At 43.1% G+C, this 17,824-nt stretch overlaps 1 protein-coding gene and 1 long non-coding RNA gene across 7 annotated transcripts in view; one reads left to right on the plus strand and one right to left on the minus strand.

Moving 5' to 3' along the window:
* The window catches only part of tbc1d1 (TBC1 (tre-2/USP6, BUB2, cdc16) domain family, member 1), a 39,570-nt gene extending 32,577 nt beyond the window's left edge, over positions 1–6,993 (plus strand). For all 6 annotated transcript variants that reach the window (XM_086033347.1, XM_086033348.1, XM_086033351.1 and 3 more), the window contains 4 exons: positions 402–561; positions 1,327–1,496; positions 3,516–3,692; positions 5,449–6,993. In XM_086033347.1, coding sequence (XP_085889473.1) covers positions 402–561; positions 1,327–1,496; positions 3,516–3,692; positions 5,449–5,781 — 840 coding nt within the window. In that variant the 3' untranslated portion in view covers positions 5,782–6,993. The remainder of the gene's footprint in view (positions 1–401; positions 562–1,326; positions 1,497–3,515; positions 3,693–5,448) is intronic.
* LOC147146393 (uncharacterized) lies at positions 1,289–4,731 on the minus strand. The gene is made up of 4 exons (XR_015087118.1): positions 4,682–4,731; positions 3,506–3,632; positions 3,190–3,370; positions 1,289–1,466 (listed from the first exon to the last, which is right to left on the minus strand). It is a non-coding gene; the product is annotated as an uncharacterized LOC147146393 (long non-coding RNA).
* Positions 6,994–17,824: the final 10,831 nt, after the last annotated feature.

Below are 17,824 nucleotides of genomic sequence, written 5' to 3' on the forward strand. Positions count from 1 at the left end.
TGAAGAGATCTTTATCGTGAGTGTATTTTTCATTCTGGTGTCATTTCTTAGAATATCACCCAAATGGTTCGCTTTTTTTTATTTTTTTCTAAAAAAAAAAATGCAGTTTACTTCATCTTTTCAAAATAAACATATTTAAAAAAAAAAAAAATCATCATTTTTGTGGTACTGAAAATCTACCGGACCGAAATGTGATTTAGCGTACCGTTACACCCCTAATGGAACCGCAAGTCAAACAAATGTTACTGTACCTTGGAAGGTGTAACTTTTGTGGCCGGTGAGTGTATAACAGAATTTGGGATTTGTCTTCCAAGCGTCCGCGAAAGTCGGCTGAAAGAAAAGCGCTCGGCAAAGCGAGGGCAAGGTGTAAAACCAGTGTTTTATGTGTGCTTCTTCGCAAGATTCAGATGTACCAACTGTCACGTCTGCTCCACGACTATCACCGGGATCTCTACAGCCATCTGGAGCAACAGGAGATCGGGCCCAGCCTGTACGCCACGCCGTGGTTCCTCACCGCCTTCGCCTCACACTTCCCCCTCGGCTTCGTGGCCAGAGTCTTCGGTAAGATTGTCCAAGATCGTTTCTTTTCTCGTTGGCGTGCAGTCAATATGTCCGAGGTTTGAATAGTACCATGTCCTTTTGTGTGAAGTTTTCATTTTTTTTTTTTCTCGATTGTCCACAGGTGTGAATGCAAACTGCTACGGTAATCTTTAGGAATCGATTATTCCATCGATTACTTTGGGGAATCTCCCCCCGAAAAAAAAAAAGACCTTTCCCGATTCTTACATTGATTTGAGATTAATGCGAGGCACTGAATTCGACCTTCCCCGTTCCGTTGCGTCCCGTGCCAAGTCAAAAAAAAAACCTGTGAAATAGTTCCACTGTCGATTATTTGCAACGCCGTCTTTTCCTCATACGTCATCTTTTTTTTCCCGTATGTAAACAGCACGACCGCACCCTTGTGTCATGCCTGTACTTTCCCTTGTTACCTTTTTTCACGCCTGATTTCTGACACGGTGCTCGGTTACCGAACGAGACTGCGCTGTCTCCTCGGGCTCATCGCAGCGTGACTGGGCGCTTTCGTATATTGGGCTTGATACCGCCACTCCCCTTTCTTTTAAATGGTTGTATGTTCTCATGTAACCCTCACCGCGCCCTCATACGTTCAAAGCATGCGTTTCACACACCTAACTCTGGCTAACCATATCATAAGTTTTCCTCATCGAGGCCAATGAAATGCACCGGTGGGGGAAAAAAAAAAAAAAAAAAAAGTCAAGTCAAGTCGGTGGCCTTTTGACACTTTTCCGTTTTCTTTGCTTTTGTCAGACATGTTGTTCCTGCAGGGGCCCGAGGTCATCTTCAAGGTGTCCCTGAGTCTCCTGGGGAGCCACAAGCCTCTCATCTTGCAGCACGACAGCCTGGAGTCCATCGTGGACTTCATCAAGACCACGCTGCCCAACCTGGGCCTGGTGCAGATGGAGAAAACCATCAATCAGGTGAGAGCGGCGAAAGCAATCGCGATAACCCTTTCGGCGCCATTATTTAGCCGCCGAGGACCAACCGCGCCAACAGCGGCGCGTCCGCAGCAGCCCCGCGACAAGCCTCAAATATTCCGGCTCGGGAACGAGGACGCCGCCGCGAGCTTGTCCTCTTAATTTCTTGGTTACCGTGGAGACGGGTGCCTCCTTTCCATGAAGTATGAGTAGTGTGTATGTGTGTGTGGGGGGGGAAGAAAAAAAAAAAATGGCCGCGATGACAGCCCACTTTGAAAGCGCTGCATCTCTTTGCTGCTCTCAACAGGCTTGTTTGAACTTGCTGCCGCCTCGAAGCCACTTCCACTCATCCGTGGGCAGGCTGCTTTTTGCATAACCCGCAGTTGTCTGATTTGGAGGTCAAACTTGGAGGAGGTCATAAATTTGGGAATAGCCAACCCCCATCTTTTTAATTTCTCGCCTCAGGTGAATAAGCACACCTTACTTTACCGCCTGTCGGGGCGTGGCGGTGCTGGCTTTTAACGCCCGCAGCCAGGAAGTCACTCTAGGGCCAAAAGCGAATATCTTGGCCAGATGTGTTGATACTGACGAGCAGGTTCTCATGGGAAACTTTTATATTTATTTATGTGTGTGTGTGTTTTTTTATTTATTTATTTATTAGGGATTTCAAAGTTAAAGCGTTAACTATGGCGATTCATTTAAATTTCAGAACGTACTAAAAGAAATGAACTCGGTTTTCTTTATTTCCTGTGACACAGCTTGCGCACTTTACAGCCAAACTTGGAGGAGATTCACTCTTGTAAAGGCGACGGACTTTTACAAGAAAAGAATCCTATTCAAGGATCAAAAAAAGCTATTAGAGCATTCTTTGAATGGAAATATACTTTTATTTTTTTTCCCACTTTATTTCCAAGATTTTACTCAAGTAAATATCGGTTTCAAGATTTGTAAAAAAAAAAAAAAAAAAAAATGTAGTTGAAAAATTCGATTAATCGCGATCAATTATGGAAAATTTTGCGATTAATTAGTTTTTAAAAAATTAACCGTTTGGCAGCACTGATTTAGGCTGCCGGTTGCCGTGACAACAACATGCGTTGTTCGCAAGAATGCCGCGTTTGGAGCCTAATATTAACTTTGTCATAAGCAAGATTGAACGTATGCTCTATTAGTCGGTGTGAACATCAGTCAAATGAATCGATCCCACTGCGCGCCGTTGCAGTGTGGTTTGTTTTCATCTTATGGCAATAGAAAATCAGTACGGCGTAGAAACCTCTTAATTGTGCTCTCATGTACTTGTTTGGAATGAATGAGCTTAAGTGGCCATCCATTAGGTCACGTAAATGTGTATGTATTTTTTTTTTTTTTTTTTTTTACGTTAAATTTCCGGAAAGAAATGCTTCCGCAGTCTTGTGTTTGAATTCACAGGTGTCATTTCACAGCATTTCACAACATTACATCATGACGCGAAAAGCTGCCCTTTTGCGTCTTGTGAGGATGCGAGCCGCCGGTGGGCGGGGGATCATTTCGTCTCCCGCGTTGGCATTAGTGGTGAAGGGAACTCGGGGAAAAAAAATCTGAAAATCATCAGCGCGGCGCTCTAAAAAAGTGGAATGACTCATCATCCACCCCTTTGGCCACGATTTTTGCTCCTTGTGTCATTATTTTGACGAATGCTTAGCGTGGTGCTAATTTGTACCTTTTGTATGAGTCCAACGTGTTATCAGGTAGCTCCGGAAGTCTGCCTTGACTTTATAATTTGAATGAAATAGCAAGTAGTGGCAAGTGAGTCAGGCGGTAGCTTGCAGGTAATTTCCCTCCGCTACCATCCGGTCACATCATGTTGACGACAGGCAGCCTGATCACATTTCCTCGTACGCCTTATAGAAAGTGAGTTTAAAAGACATTTTTAATGACGGTACAAGCCTACGAATAATTGCACCACTCACTAGCGGCTAACATTAGCAATCCACTCGACCTCTCCATCATGTTGAGGTTGTCCATTTTTTTTGCACCTGATTGTAGGTTTGTGAGATGGATGTGTCCAAACAGCTCCAGGCGTATGAGGTGGAGTACCACGTCTTGCAGGATGAACTCCTGGACACGCCCCCGACCCTCAACCAACATCAGCGCGCTGCGCAGCTGGAGAGGACCAATCAGAGCCTGAGACAGCAGAACCTTGATCTCCTCGAGGAGCTACAGGTCCATACAATGCACTCACCAATAGAACTAGGCTTGCCCCGATCACTTTTTTTTTTTTCTCAGGTCCGAGTCTTTTGGTGATCTGCCGATCCGATACCGATTCGCGTCCCGATCCGATACCTCGGCAATGCATTCCGAAAAAGAGTGCGCATCCGATTTTTCTCAAATTAATATAGAAATATACATACATCACCGTGTGTGTGTTATATGTTGTTATATATTTTACTGACCGTTCCACGAAATCAGTGCCACTTTCTTTTTGTAATACTTAAAATAAACACAGTTTGATATTTTTCTCTTTTTTTTTTTTTTTAGCACAAAATTTGATGGTACACATATTGAACAACTCAATGTGCCTTGGTTCATCTCAGAAATGGTTTTATCGTGTAGGTTTTTTTTTTGTACTCAAACTCTTACTGGGTTTTAGCCATGACATTTGCACTAATTGAATGGTAACTTTAAACAATACATATCAATGTACGGGACGCTTGATAAAAATGTGCTTTCATGTTCTTGCCTGGGAATGCAGATTTGGTTGAATGGTCCATATAAGCATTACCATAGAATCATTGATTTCTCTGTTTGACACATTTGATTTAAAGGTAAATGATGTCATCTCCAAAGTTATATTAAGGCTTGTGCAGGCTAAAATGATTTCCCAGTCAGCTCCGTATGTTGGATCCGTGCGTGACTTCTCTCCTTTACAAATGACGCAAGTGATTTATGACCTCGTTAAATGCAACCAGTGGGGGAACAAAGCTTGCTTGTCACTAAATAATTTACAGTCGTTAAAACTTCTATTTGGAGTCACGTCGTTCGGACGTGTCAACATTGCTAACCTGTCCGTCGCGCTTCTCCGCTGTCTCAACTCTTTGACGACGCCGTTTTGCGAGGAGGCTGCCTTCTTTGTATCAGGCAAGGCGGACTTAGTTAAGGAGTATCATTTTAGCTTGCCACTCGCTTCAGACGAGCTATGAGAACAAACTTACCGCTCGGTCTCTGCCTCGCTCGCTGCCGTCCGCAGCGGGGGAGAGTGACACGTCTGTTGGGTGTGTGCGTCACACAAACTACATCACGCCGGGGGAAAAGGAAAAAAAAAAAAAAACAAAGTCACGCTAATGCATACCTGTCAACTCCGGGCTGTGCTGAATCTTACAAAAGTTCTAATTTGCCCCGTACATTTCTGTATATAATCTTACAAAGTATCTATGTATAATGTTACACAGTATTTATCGCCCGGGAGGGGGGGCGAACGCTATGCTCGTGAAAGTCAACCGAAGTTTACAGTCGCTATCGCTAACGGACGCTCCGGATTAGAAGACGAGATCGGTCTAACAAAAAATTCGTTTTTAATTTTTTTTTTTTTTTTCTGTACCAAAAATTGTTATACGGCGTACACAATTTAAAATGATTTAAAAAAAAAAAAAACGGGGAAAACGTATAAATTGACAGGTATGCTAATGTTTTATTTAAAACTAAAATAATCCTGTGCTATTTGGCAATATATTTGCACATTTCTTACATTGTAGACGTAGAACTTACTTAAAAAAAAAAAAAAAAAAAAAAAAAAAAGCTCAGTGCCCGGAAACAAGTGACATTTTGTGGCCACATTATGCGCAATTTCTCCAGAGTGTCCATTTTGGGGACATTTGAACCCAGAGTCTTTGGCTAGACATGCTGCCCAGCGTTATAACATATTTAGTGGATTTATTTATACTCCCCCCCCCCCCCCCCCCCCGCACTCTTTCCCGCCCAGGTGTCGTACGCTCGGGTGTGCAGCCTGGAGAGTCGAGTGGCGGCGCTGGTGCAGTCGGAGAACAAACTAAAGGAGCAGGCTTCTTCCCTGGAGCTGGAGAAGCAGCAGCTGGCCAGCACGGCCACGCGTCTCCAGAACCTGCTCGCCAGTCTCGGCATACGAACGACCCGCGACGGCCGCGGACTGCCCCTGGCCGACGGGGAATTCGACGCACCCCAAGTCGCAGCGGGCACCACGATGGCCACGCAAGCAGGCCAGACGGAGAGGACTTTGGACTTTGGACCACCTGTGTGTGTAGTGGAAAAGGTGGTCAACGGACAGGGGGGGACTTGATTCTCTCCGTGTTACGTCCTTTGTTTCAGCTCCAGGCCTGCCAAATGAAAAGAGGAGGCAGGGCAGAGACGGGAGAATTGTTTCCAAACCCTCTTGTGTGATAAAAGAAGCGTGTGACTAGACCGGTCCGTCCCAAAGACGGCACTGCCCCAAATGGTCCTCACATTAGCACTTGTACCCGTGTCTGTGACAAGCTACAACGTGCCGGCGATTTGTTCCCAAAGAACGTGAAAGTAAGCATGTGCACGACTGAAGAAATGAATTTCACCTGGAAAACATTGAAAAGTCCAGAACGACGCAAGCGAGCGAAATGATGGTGGCTCATTGCATTTCATATTTCATTTGTGTTACAAGAAGAACCAAAGTCTGTTAGTTGTGTCTTCCAGTCAGACTTTTTTTTTTTTTAATAAACTTTAAAGTGGAAGTCAACCCAAACATATTTTTTTTCAAGAATGTGTTCTATGCAAGCCCACACAAGTTGAAACAAGGCATTCTGATCGATTTTGTGTTTGTGGAATAACATCGACTGAAAATGACACCACAGTTGCTCAGGTAACAACCAATCACGGCTGACCTGTTTTCTGAAACTGAGCCGTGATTGGTTGTTACCCAAGCCCTGAGCAGTTGTGATGTCATTTTCAGTCGCCTGAAATGACAAAATGGCCGCCCCCTGAGATGGCTAAAAACAGGTGGATTTAGCCATCTCATGGGGCGGCCATTTTGTCATTTCTGTCAACTGAAAATGTCGACTCAGGGCTCAGGTAACGACCAATCGTGGCTCAGCTTCAGAAAACAGGTGAGCTTTGATTGGTCCTTACCAGAGCAACTGTGATGTCATCTTCAGTCGACAGGAATGACAAAAGGTGGATTAACTCTTATTCCACAAACGCAATATTAACCAGAATGCCGCGTTTCAACTAGTGGGCCTGTTGGAAACATATTCTTGAAAAAAAAAAAAAAAAAGTTTTTGGGGTTGATTTTGTCTTTAAATGACCTCTTGAGTATGAACCTTTACTGTATTGGTTACACTGTATCCCTTCCACCAGACCTGCAGCTTCAAGCAATGCATGCATGTGTGTTTGTGCACTGGTTGCAACAATCAGTTGGAGTTACACTGTAAACGTATTTTAGCCCATGCACCTCTTTTGTTTTAAGTGATTACTCTATTTTTGCCAAACCATACTGAAATATATTCAATACCATTTCAACACATCCCAAACCAGTTTCCTTTGTGTTTGTGTGTAAAATACTCTCACAGGCGGTGTTTGCGTTGCTCCTGTCTAAACACGCCGAGTCACTAAACACTACCCACTTCATATGATGATTGAACATATTGGAATATAACTGCGTGACGCACAGCATTTAACGTACAAATGTATACTTGTTTCCAGGAATTCCTCGTGGTTGAACGCAGAGGCAAAAAAAAAAAAAAAAAAAAAAGAAAAGCGTGTCGAGGCAAGTCTTTTTGTTAGTATGCGTCGCACGAGTCTGCCAGCAAAAGAATACAACTGGCATTGTTAAAGCGGAAGTCAACCCAAGCATATTTTTTTAATTTATTTTTTTTATGTTCCCAGCAGGCCCACTAGTTGAAACACAGCATTCGGATTAATTTTGCGTTTGTGGAATATAAGTTAAGTAGCAAAATGCACTTGTTTTTAGCCATGTCTGGGGGCGGCCATTTTGTCTTCTGTCGACTGAAAATGACATCACAACTGCTCACAACGACCAATCACAGCTGACCTGTTCTCTGAATGTGAGCCGTGATTGGTCGTTGTGAGCAGATGTGATGTCATTTTCAGTCGACAGAAGACAAAATGGCCGCCCCCGGAGATGGCTAAAAACGAGTGGATTAACACTTATTCCACAAACGCAACATTTATCAACATTTTTCAACTAGTGGGCTTGCATAAAACATATTCTTGAAAAAAAAAAAATGTTTGCGTTGACTTCCGCTTTAAGAATGTTCAAGGTAACGCTCAAAACGCTAACATTGCTGTTCTATCCCAACACAATTCCATCATCCAAATTGACGTGATCAAAGCTCCCAAGCAATTCCTTTTGGTTGCTTCGGTTCATTGTGCAATCCAAATTTCAGTACAGTCTTGCGTCTGATAGTTTCAGTGAACGACACAAAACTCAAACATTCCGCAGCTGCGGTCAAAACTTGTAAAGCAGAAAGTAAACATAACGCACCTGTCTTTACAGGTACAATAGCGATGTCAACATGCGCCACGTTCGCTTGTGTGTGCTCCGGTTTAGTTTTGACACGCCCATCTAGGTCGTTCTTGTCGACTCCGACCATATTTTCCCGCTTGCGCGTAATTTCCACGCCAAACGTGCGCTCCTTTCATCTGCGCGTGTTCTGCCATCCAGACTTCAGTCACACCCGCCGTGCGTAGGCGTCACCCTTGAATTCTGATGATGGCTCGAACCGCCGGAATAGACGTTTGACTGAGACTGAAATATCACTGAAATCCTTTTTTTTTTTTTTTTTTTTTTTTTCCCAGGGAGCATACTTGAGATCTGAAATTAAATTCCGTAGGAGCTTTATCTTGCAAGTGAAGACATACACACCCAGGGGCGGAGCCGAGGGTGGGCCTCTGGGTGCGCACAGGCCCACCCAGATTGACAGACTGCCCACCCAGTGAGATTCATGACAAAATATATATTTTTACGTTTTTAATCAGTTGTTATGAAATTATTTTTTAAATTTGTGTTTATTTTATTGATCAAGAATGGCATGATTGTGAGATCATATGAATGTACGATGTGTCGGGACAGGAGGATTGTGCCAAGTGAGAGAAATATTCTGGCCCACCCTGATTTTTCCAGGCCCGCCCACTAGCCACGTTCTGGCTCCGCCCCCGTACACACCACTCTTCTACAATATGAACATGCATGTATCTTTTTTCTTTATGAAAGAAATCCAATAAAAGTAATATAATCAGAATGCTCTCATTTTGAGACACATTCCATAGATCAGCGATAACGTGCAGCCTTTCACTGCTCAGCGTCAGAAAACAGCCGAGCCGTGATTGGTCGTTACCCTGAGCAGTTGTGATGTCATCTTCAGTCGACAGAAGGGACAAAATGGCCGCCCCGGAGATGGCGTAAAACGGGTGGATTAACTCTTATTCCACAAACGCAATATTTATCAGAGTGTCGTGTTTCAATAGTAGGCATGCATAGAACATATTCTTGAAAAAAAAAATGTTTGAGTTGACTTCCACTATACGTAGTTAGTCCAACAAAGAATGCCTTCCTGGTCCCGACGGCTCGGCCCTCTCTTCTATGGATCAAACATCAGGCCCAATGTGGGCATTTTTTTTGCAACTCCCTTCAAGGTTGAATGCACTTTTCATGCGGGTTGTTATTCTTTGCACATTTTTGTAGAGGCCTTTTTTTTAATTTTTTTATTTTTTTTTATTTGAATGGTTCTTTTGGTGCACAATTAAAAAGCAAAGCCGGCTTTCTATTTGTTGATTTTCAGCAAAAGTGAATTAAGTTAATTTAGCGACCATTGTGCTTGGTGTTATCTTTATTTTCGAACTAAAGTGTGCCAACAATTGTCTCCCATGTGTGTAGCTATAAAGTGAATTCATGTTAGTTGATAGATAATAGCGCAGCACATGAAAATTGCCTTGAGTGGGATTCGCCCAACAAATTTGTTGACATATTTCAGCTTGGATGCATGATTGATGTCGGCCTTGAGGTGATGATAAGAAACGTTAAGAATTGGCAAGGAAGTGTGTGTGTATGTGTGTGTGTGTTTGTGTCACCCAGGGCGTTTCACCACGGCTGCGTAAGCGCACGTTTCCTCATACTCGCCAGAAGTTGCAATGTCTTACATGCCCAAACTGCTAGTTAACATGTTGTCCTTGCGTAACGTCCATTGATGCACACGTGCCGTTTGAATACAGATGCATGTATGAACAAAGAGTTTCTTGTTTTGGACTGACTTGATTTGAGAACGTGAGCTCGGGCCTTTAGCATAGATTCAAAATGAAAGCTTTGCAAAGCTGTCGCATGAACAGCACAACCGTACTTTGCCTTTAAGAGACTGGAAGACTCACAGAAAGGCAAAAGAGGTGGATGTCTGGAGAAATTCAAAGGTCAAATTTAGTTCATTTCCAAATGTACCGAGTATGAAATCCGGGCCTGTTTAGTTGAACACAAAGCTGTTATTTCCTTGTTGGAATAGCAACAAGCGGATACGCAGGTTAATTGTGCCATCCGTCATCTAGTGGAAGAGCATTTCATTGTTCCACCTGTGCGTACATGCAGATGGCGTTGATAGATGAACAAAGGTACATTATTCACAGGAAATAAATCGCAATTTCCTGGCCAATTAGGTGGAATTGAATTATGTCCAAACAAATGGTTGGGAATCACTGACCCGCGCAACCACGTTGGCGGTCATGTGACGACTCTTGTTTGGGGAGTGAGATGACATCACGGAGATAGCATATGCATTATTACAATATAGATGTAATCTGCCAAATACACATTTTTATTTTAATTAATTAATTAATTAATTGTTGTAATTTTTTGATCTGCATTTCCGTAAGCTGTAATGGTAACTCAAACATTGAGAAAAGTTGGTGTGAGCTCAAAGTAGGCAGCAAGGAAATGGCCGTTGCTGCTGTCTGCGATGAATTTTCCTAAACAACAACAAGGCCCATGTTGCGGAAGTCAACCCCCAAAAAATCTTTACAAGAATATGTTCTATGCAGGCCTACTAGTCTAAACACGACATCCTGCTTAATATTGCGTTTGTGGAATATGAGTTAAGTAGTCAAATTCGCTCGTTTTTAGCCATCGCAGGGGGCGGCCATTTTGTCACTTCTGTCGACTGAAAATGACATCACAGTTGCGCAAGGCTCAGATAACGACCAATCATGGCTCAGCTTCAGAAAATAGTTGAGCTGTGATTGGTCGTTATCTCAGCCCTGGGTAACTGTGATGTCATTGTCAAGCGACAGAAGTGACAAAATGGCCGCCCCCTGAGATGGCTAAAAACGGGTGGATTAACTCTTATTCCACAAACTCAATCTATCAGAATAACTTGTTTCAAGTAGTGGGTTTGCATAGAACATATTCTCGAAAAAAAATGGGTTGACTTTCTCCATAAGTAGTCAAATCCACCTGTTTTTAGCCATCTCAGGGGGTGGCCATTTTGCCATGAAAATGACATCACAGTTGCGCAAGGCTCAGATAACGACCAATCATAGCTCAGCTTCAGAAAACAGGCGAGCCGTGATTGGTTGTTACCCGAGCCCTATTTATTAGCCGATAAATAGCAAGAATTTAATGGACAATCTGCACCGTGTTGTAGAAGGGAGCTCTTCCTAACATCTCCCGCGCGCTATCATTAAGCGTCATGAATTATTCACGAGACACTAAATGGGAAATACTTCACGAACGCAAGAAAATATTCCACAAAAATGGATTCTATTCTTACTTGACCTCTCTCTAATGTATGTCAGTGGTGTTGCTGAGTCCTTCACAACACTTCCCCATTCCCACCTTTCCCTGTGAACTTCCACACGGACGCATGGCTGCCGTTGTCACGGCAACGTCGAGCATGTGGCCAGGAGGTGAACACGCAGCCACATTGTAGTGATCGCGCTGAGTCACACAAACACACACACAGACAGACACACAGACCCACACACCCCAATGGCCGCAGGGAGGGATGAGGTTGTACACGCATTAGTGCGTGCGTGTGTGTGCGCGAGCGCGGGCTACGTGTTTGTGTGTCAGGGTGTTACTGTTTGTCAGGCAAGGTCAGGCGCCACAGTTTGGGCGTGACCGCCTGTGTCCTGTCAGCACATCCAGCGTCCACAAAATGTCTCTCTCTCTCTTCTCCACCCTTCCTCAGAGCCAGGGTGTAACCAGGACTCCACTTGTCACTTATTCACATCTGTAACTAGCCAGGAAGGAGGGCGGGGGGTCTCTTTTTGTGTGTGCGTGCGCGTCAGAGTTTTCCGGTCCTGATGGGTCTACAAACCTGAGATTTGACTCTTTATAGCTCCCCATATAGTGACTGAAATGTGGAGGCTCAATGTCAGGGGTGTCAAACTCATTGTACTGTAGTTACAGTTTCCCGTGGTGACACCTCTGCTCTATGTGTATAAATAGTGCAAATACTTGTTAACTGTACTTAGAGGAAATCAACCAAAACACTTTTTTTTTTTTTTTCAAGAAGATGTTTTCAGCAGGCCCACTAGTTGAAACAAAGCATTCTGATTAATATTACGTTTGTGGAATATGAGACATCACAACTACCCGGGGCTCAGGTGACGACCTATCACGGCTCGGCTTCAGGCGAGCTGTGATTGGTCGTTACCTGAGCCCTGAGCAACTGTGATGTTATTTTCAATGGACTAAAGTGGCAAAATGGCCGCCCCCAGAGATATTTCATATAAATCATCATGCCTTTGTTTCAAATAGGGGGCTTGCATAGAACATATTCTTGAAAAAAACATGTTTGGGTTGACTTCCACTTTACAGGGGCAGTCAACACCCCAAAAATTCTTTACAATAATATGTTCTATGCGCCTCCACTAGTCTAAACACGGCATTCCGATGAATATTGCATTTGAGGGAATATGAGTTAAGCAGCAAAATCCACCCGTTTTTAGCCATCTCACGGGGCGGCCATTTTGTCTCTTGGTGAAAACGGCTCACACGTTTTCTGAAGCTGAGCCATGATTGGTTGTTACCCGTTGTTACTGTACATGATCTTAGCCCTGTACTGTACGTCAAACAGGCAAGATGGACCTGTCGTACTAACCCATTTTTTGCTTGCCTTTATGCTTCCGCCTTGCTTTGTTTCTTGTGGTGGCTTGCTTGACTCTCATAAAGTGCATCACGCCCTTTCTTGATGAGCGTCAAATAGCACCAAATAAATAAGTGTTCTGTGTGTGTGCGAGGGAGAGACTCTGTGAGTGACAGCAGGCTGTTTTTTTTTACACAATAAGGTTGTCTGTTGGTTATTTCTGAAGCTTGAGGAGGAAGCGCTACTCCCCACAGGGCGGGGAGGCCATTCAATGAGACGCCGCCCAGCCTGTACACACACACACACAAACAGCCATCTTTTTAACACTGTAAAAAAAGCTGGGTTAAAAATAACACAAGTCAATTTGACCCACCTTCTTGTGTTGTTGTGTACAAAACAGCCCACATTTTGGGGCGGTTTTCTACAAAATACCCATTTTTGTTGGGTCAATTTGGCCCAATTTTTTGGGGTTGTTTTGTACAAAATGACACTTTATTGGGGTTCTTTTCTACAAAACGACCTTTTTGGGTTGTTTTGTACAAAACTAACCATTTTTGTTGGGCCAATTTGACCGACCTTCTTGTGTTGTTTTGTACAAAACGGCTCAATTTTTGGCGTTGTTTTGTATAAAATACCCATTTTTTGTTGGATCGATTTGGCCCAAATTTTTGGGTTGTTTTGTACAAAACTAAATTTTTTGGGTTGTTTTGGACCAAACTACCGATTTTTGTTGGGCCAATTTGCCCCACCTTCCTGTGTTGTTTTGTACAAAACGGACCAATTTTTGGCGTTGTTTTGTACAAAATACCCATTTTGTTGGGCTAATTTGGCCCACCATCTTGCGTTGTTATGTACAAAACGGCCCAATTTTTGGGGGGTTCATTTTGTACAAAATACCCATTTTTGTTGGGTCGATTTGGCCCAAATGTTTGGGTCGTTTTGAACAAAACTACCCATTTTTGTTGGGCCAATTTGGCCCACCTTCTTGCGTTATGTACAAAAAAAACATTTTTGTTGGGTCGATTTGGCCCAAATGTTTGGGTTGTTTTGAACAAAACGACCCATTTTTGTTGGGCCAATTTTGCCCACCTTCTTGCATTATTATGTGCAAAATGGTCCAATTTTTGGGGGGTTGTTTTGCACAAAATACCCATTTTTGTTGGGCCAATTTGCCCCACCTTCTTGTGTTTTGTACAAAACAGCCCAATATTTTTAGTTGTTTTGTACAAAACTACCCATTTTTGTTGTGTCAAATTGACCCAAGTAGTGAATCGGTCCATTTTCTCCCCAAAATTGTGTTATTTTTAACCCAATTTTTTTAAGAGTGAAGGCAGCACCCAGCTCGAAGAATCCCGCAACCGCAAACCTTGTTTGAATCTTTAAATTGAATCAACAGATCCTCACTGTGACCCTCAAAAAAAACCATCAGGAGCTAATTGCCTAATGCAGACTAGTATTATAGTATGTAGTATTCTCTTTTGTTGTTGTTAACAGTGCATTCTGCTATTGTACGATAGAGTCGAATGACTGACATCTGATGACCGTATGGTGGAACCTCCAAAGTGGTACCATTTGGAGTTTATCCGAAATTGTCAGGCGAACGTATGCCTGAAAAGTCACACAAAAACCTGGATCTCGATATCGCATGGGACTCAAAGCATGGCGCCACAGAAGGGTTCCGGTCACGGCAGACCGCGGGAATGGAAATTGAATTTACTGCAACAATGGAAAATGCTGCCTGTGTCTGTCCGTCTCATTCATTCAGCTTTTTCTCATAAATGTGATTCCTAAAATATTTGACATTTTTATCCATTTATCAAACAAAATAATGGGTTGATTGATGTATTGTAAACACTATAATCAAATATTAGTCAAGTATTTCACAAATACATTTTTATTTGATTACATCCACGCTCAATTAATTATAATGACATCAATTATAGATAATAAATAATATGTAAAAATGATAACATGAATAGATAAATTAAATCACAGACTTTTTCCATGCACATTTTAACTTGTCACCTCATCAACGCTACCAATAACCCATCGGTATGTTTTCAAATCAAATGCGGCCCATGGGCACGGATGTTTGCCCCGCCCCATGATTGGTGAGCAATTACCTTATTATTATTATTAATCATGTTTGAATGAGGAAACTTGCTGCATGCAAAGCGGACAATGCGAGTGTGATGTTTTCAAGGTCATGGCAAGTCGCGCTTGTTAAATTGTCAGTGTGTGCGTGCGGCTCCAGTTTGGTGGATGGCCAGAGCACTTTGCGGGCTCGCCATCATGTTGTTTGAACAGCAAATGGAGCTGCTGACTGGGAGTGGCGCCGGACAAAGGCCGCCTGACGGGATTCCTGTCACTGCGCTCAAATAATTGTCTAACGACAGTCGCACAAGAGTGAACGCGTTTCCTCTGAGAAGTCGCGGCAGGAAGGAACTTGCTGGTCCTGCCGGCGTCGCCGAGAGAGGCCGGCATGAAAACCAGCACCTACGCTAGTCTATACTGTTTTTGTTTTGTCGCAGGGACGTCCCACACCATAAATATAATCACTCAGATTTGATTTGTGGAAAAAATGTATACAATTTGAACAAAGGAGGTTTCCATCCACAGCGGTGGAATGTTTTTCTAGCATATGCGCGGTTTGGATGATGGATGGATGGATTGCAAACAAACTACAACTTAACTCGTATTCCGCGAACGCAATATTAATCAGAATGCTGTGTTTAGACTAGTGGAGACACTTAGAACATATTATTGTCAAGAATTTTTGGGGGTTGACTTGCGCTTTAAGCAGCAAAAATCCACCCGTTTTTTTTCCATCTCAGGGGGCGGCCATTTTGTCACTTTCTGTCAGCTGAAAATGGCGTCACAGTTGCTCAGGTAACGACCAATCACAGCTCAACTATTTTCTGAAGCTGAGCCATGATTGGTCGTTATCTGAGCCTTCCGCAACTGTGATGTCATTTTCAGTCGACAGATGTGACAAAATGGCCGCCCCCAGAGATGGCTAAAAAGGGCTGGATTTTGCTGCTTAACTCATAATCCACAAACATAATATTAATCAGAATGCCGTGTTTGGACTACATAGAACATAATAATGTAAACAAAATTTGGGAGTTGAGTTCCTAGTTAAGGCAAGTTCAATTCAAGACATTTTAAAATTCCATTTCAAATTCAATTTAAGGCCAACTTCCCAATTATCCCAATGCCCCAAATGGTCCAAAATTTCTCGGGTTCATAAACGACGCGCATCTGCTCTTACTGAGTTCCGCTATCGTGAATGCCATGCGAGTCAAATGATCTTTTTTTTTTTTTTCAGGATGTTCATTTATTTTGAGATTTGTGTCCATTTACAATCATAAAATCCTACTTATAATGCGGGAACATTTTTTAAAATCTTTTGAACGATTGATTCAGATGAATTCACCCGGTGGGAACCCTGAAACACTCCAAGCTCCCTTACTTGATGGAGCCGAAAGCACCACCAAAATTAATTTGGAACAGCCTCTGGGGATCCACCCAAATTAGATTCAATGTGCTTTTTACTTACAATCAAATTCCAGCCAAAACAAATGTACGCTTCCTTGGTCCGGTCATTTTAATCCTTTTTGTCGTGTTTTATTATGCTGCTGACAAAAAAGGAAAGAAAGTTCTTGCCACAAACAATTTGACGATTAGTGTGATTTTGTGTTGCCAGGAGGCAAACCTTAGAAACACCCGCACCCATACAGGCACACCCTCAAGCACGCGTTGCCATTCGTCTTCTGGTCTACATGACAACCATTTATGGGCCCCCTTCCATAGCCCCCCCCCCCCCCCCCCCCACAATTTTCGGGACTTTACAACCTGATTAAATGGATGCAGTGAAACAATTTACATTTAACAATTCGACTACTGTTCTGGACATGTTTGACATGTGGTTGCGCCATATTAACAGCGTGTCAGCGTGTTCTGATTATTTATAAACATGATTGTTCTTCCGGGATAGGTAAATATGAGAGTCACCTTCTGTTATTGCGCAATTGGCGCTAGTCATCTGGCATATGTCAGCTGTCAGTTTTAGGCTGGAAATGATCCAATGTCCACGTTCATATAGGATACGTTGTTGTGTGTTTTATGAACACGATCAAGCGGGAAAAGTTTGGACACGCGCTAAACGTCGCTCGATCCTGCAGATTGATTGCTGATCGTAGATTCATCTCGGCTCTCGCGAAAAATGTGTGACAAAGGGAGATGTTTCGATTGACAAAAAGACAGCCACGTTGTAAAAGAACGCAGATATGCGCCGCGCTCTCCCTTTCTGTATTTCGAAACATCTCATATCAATCTCCTCGAATGACGAAGCAATCTTCTAACCAATAGACGAGGCAGCTGTTTCACTTTTGTGACGCGATTGCTTTTTTTCTTTTTTTGCCATTGCAGTCGTGATGCAGCAAGTGCTTCTGTGGAATTTGTGGGGATTACGGTTGATTAATCATGTCTCGAAGCAACTGAGACAAAGGGGACTTAACTGCAACCACTGTTGTATCAGTCTCAGCTCGTTTGCTTTCTAAAGACGACCAACATGGCGCCAGCTGCACCCTCGGCAACGGAAAATCTTCCAGGAAGCATTATTTGGGTCAATACAACACTGGCATGGAATCAGTAGCCCATAATATCCACAGAGATGTTAAAAGGTCATTTACAAACAAAAACTTGCTCAATTAATTTTGTCTTTTGTGTGGAACACACTCAAGCCTGCATGGTATGCACTACTTGTTTGCAACCAGCAGAGGCACTGTTTGATTCAGTTTCAGCTTGTTTGCGGTCTTACAGGGGAAATCACCAAAACTTTTTTTTTTTTTTTTCAAGAATATGCTACCAGCCGGCCCACTAGTAGGAACACGGCATTCTGGTTATTATTGCGTTTGTGGAATAAGAGTTAATTCACTCGTTTTTAGCCATCTCAGGGGGCAGCCATTTTGTCACTTCGACTGAAAATGACATCACAACTTCTCAGGGCTCAGGTAACGGCCAATCACGGCTCGGCTTCAGAAAACAGGTCAGCCGCGATTGGTCGTTACCTGAGCCCTGATCAGTTGCGACGTCATTTTTGGTCGACAGAGGTGACAAAATGGCCGCCCCTAGAGCTAGCTAAAAATGAGTGGAATAACTCTTGTTCCACATACGCATTATTTATCAGAATGCCTTGTTTCAACTAGTGGGTTTACATAGAACATATTCTTAAAAAAACAGGTGAGCTGTGATTGGTCG

Source organism: Filicampus tigris, chromosome 6 (genome assembly GCF_054856515.1).
Source record: "Filicampus tigris isolate MCC_2025a chromosome 6, RoL_Ftig_1.0, whole genome shotgun sequence".
Taxonomy (NCBI): Eukaryota; Metazoa; Chordata; class Actinopteri; order Syngnathiformes; family Syngnathidae; genus Filicampus; species Filicampus tigris.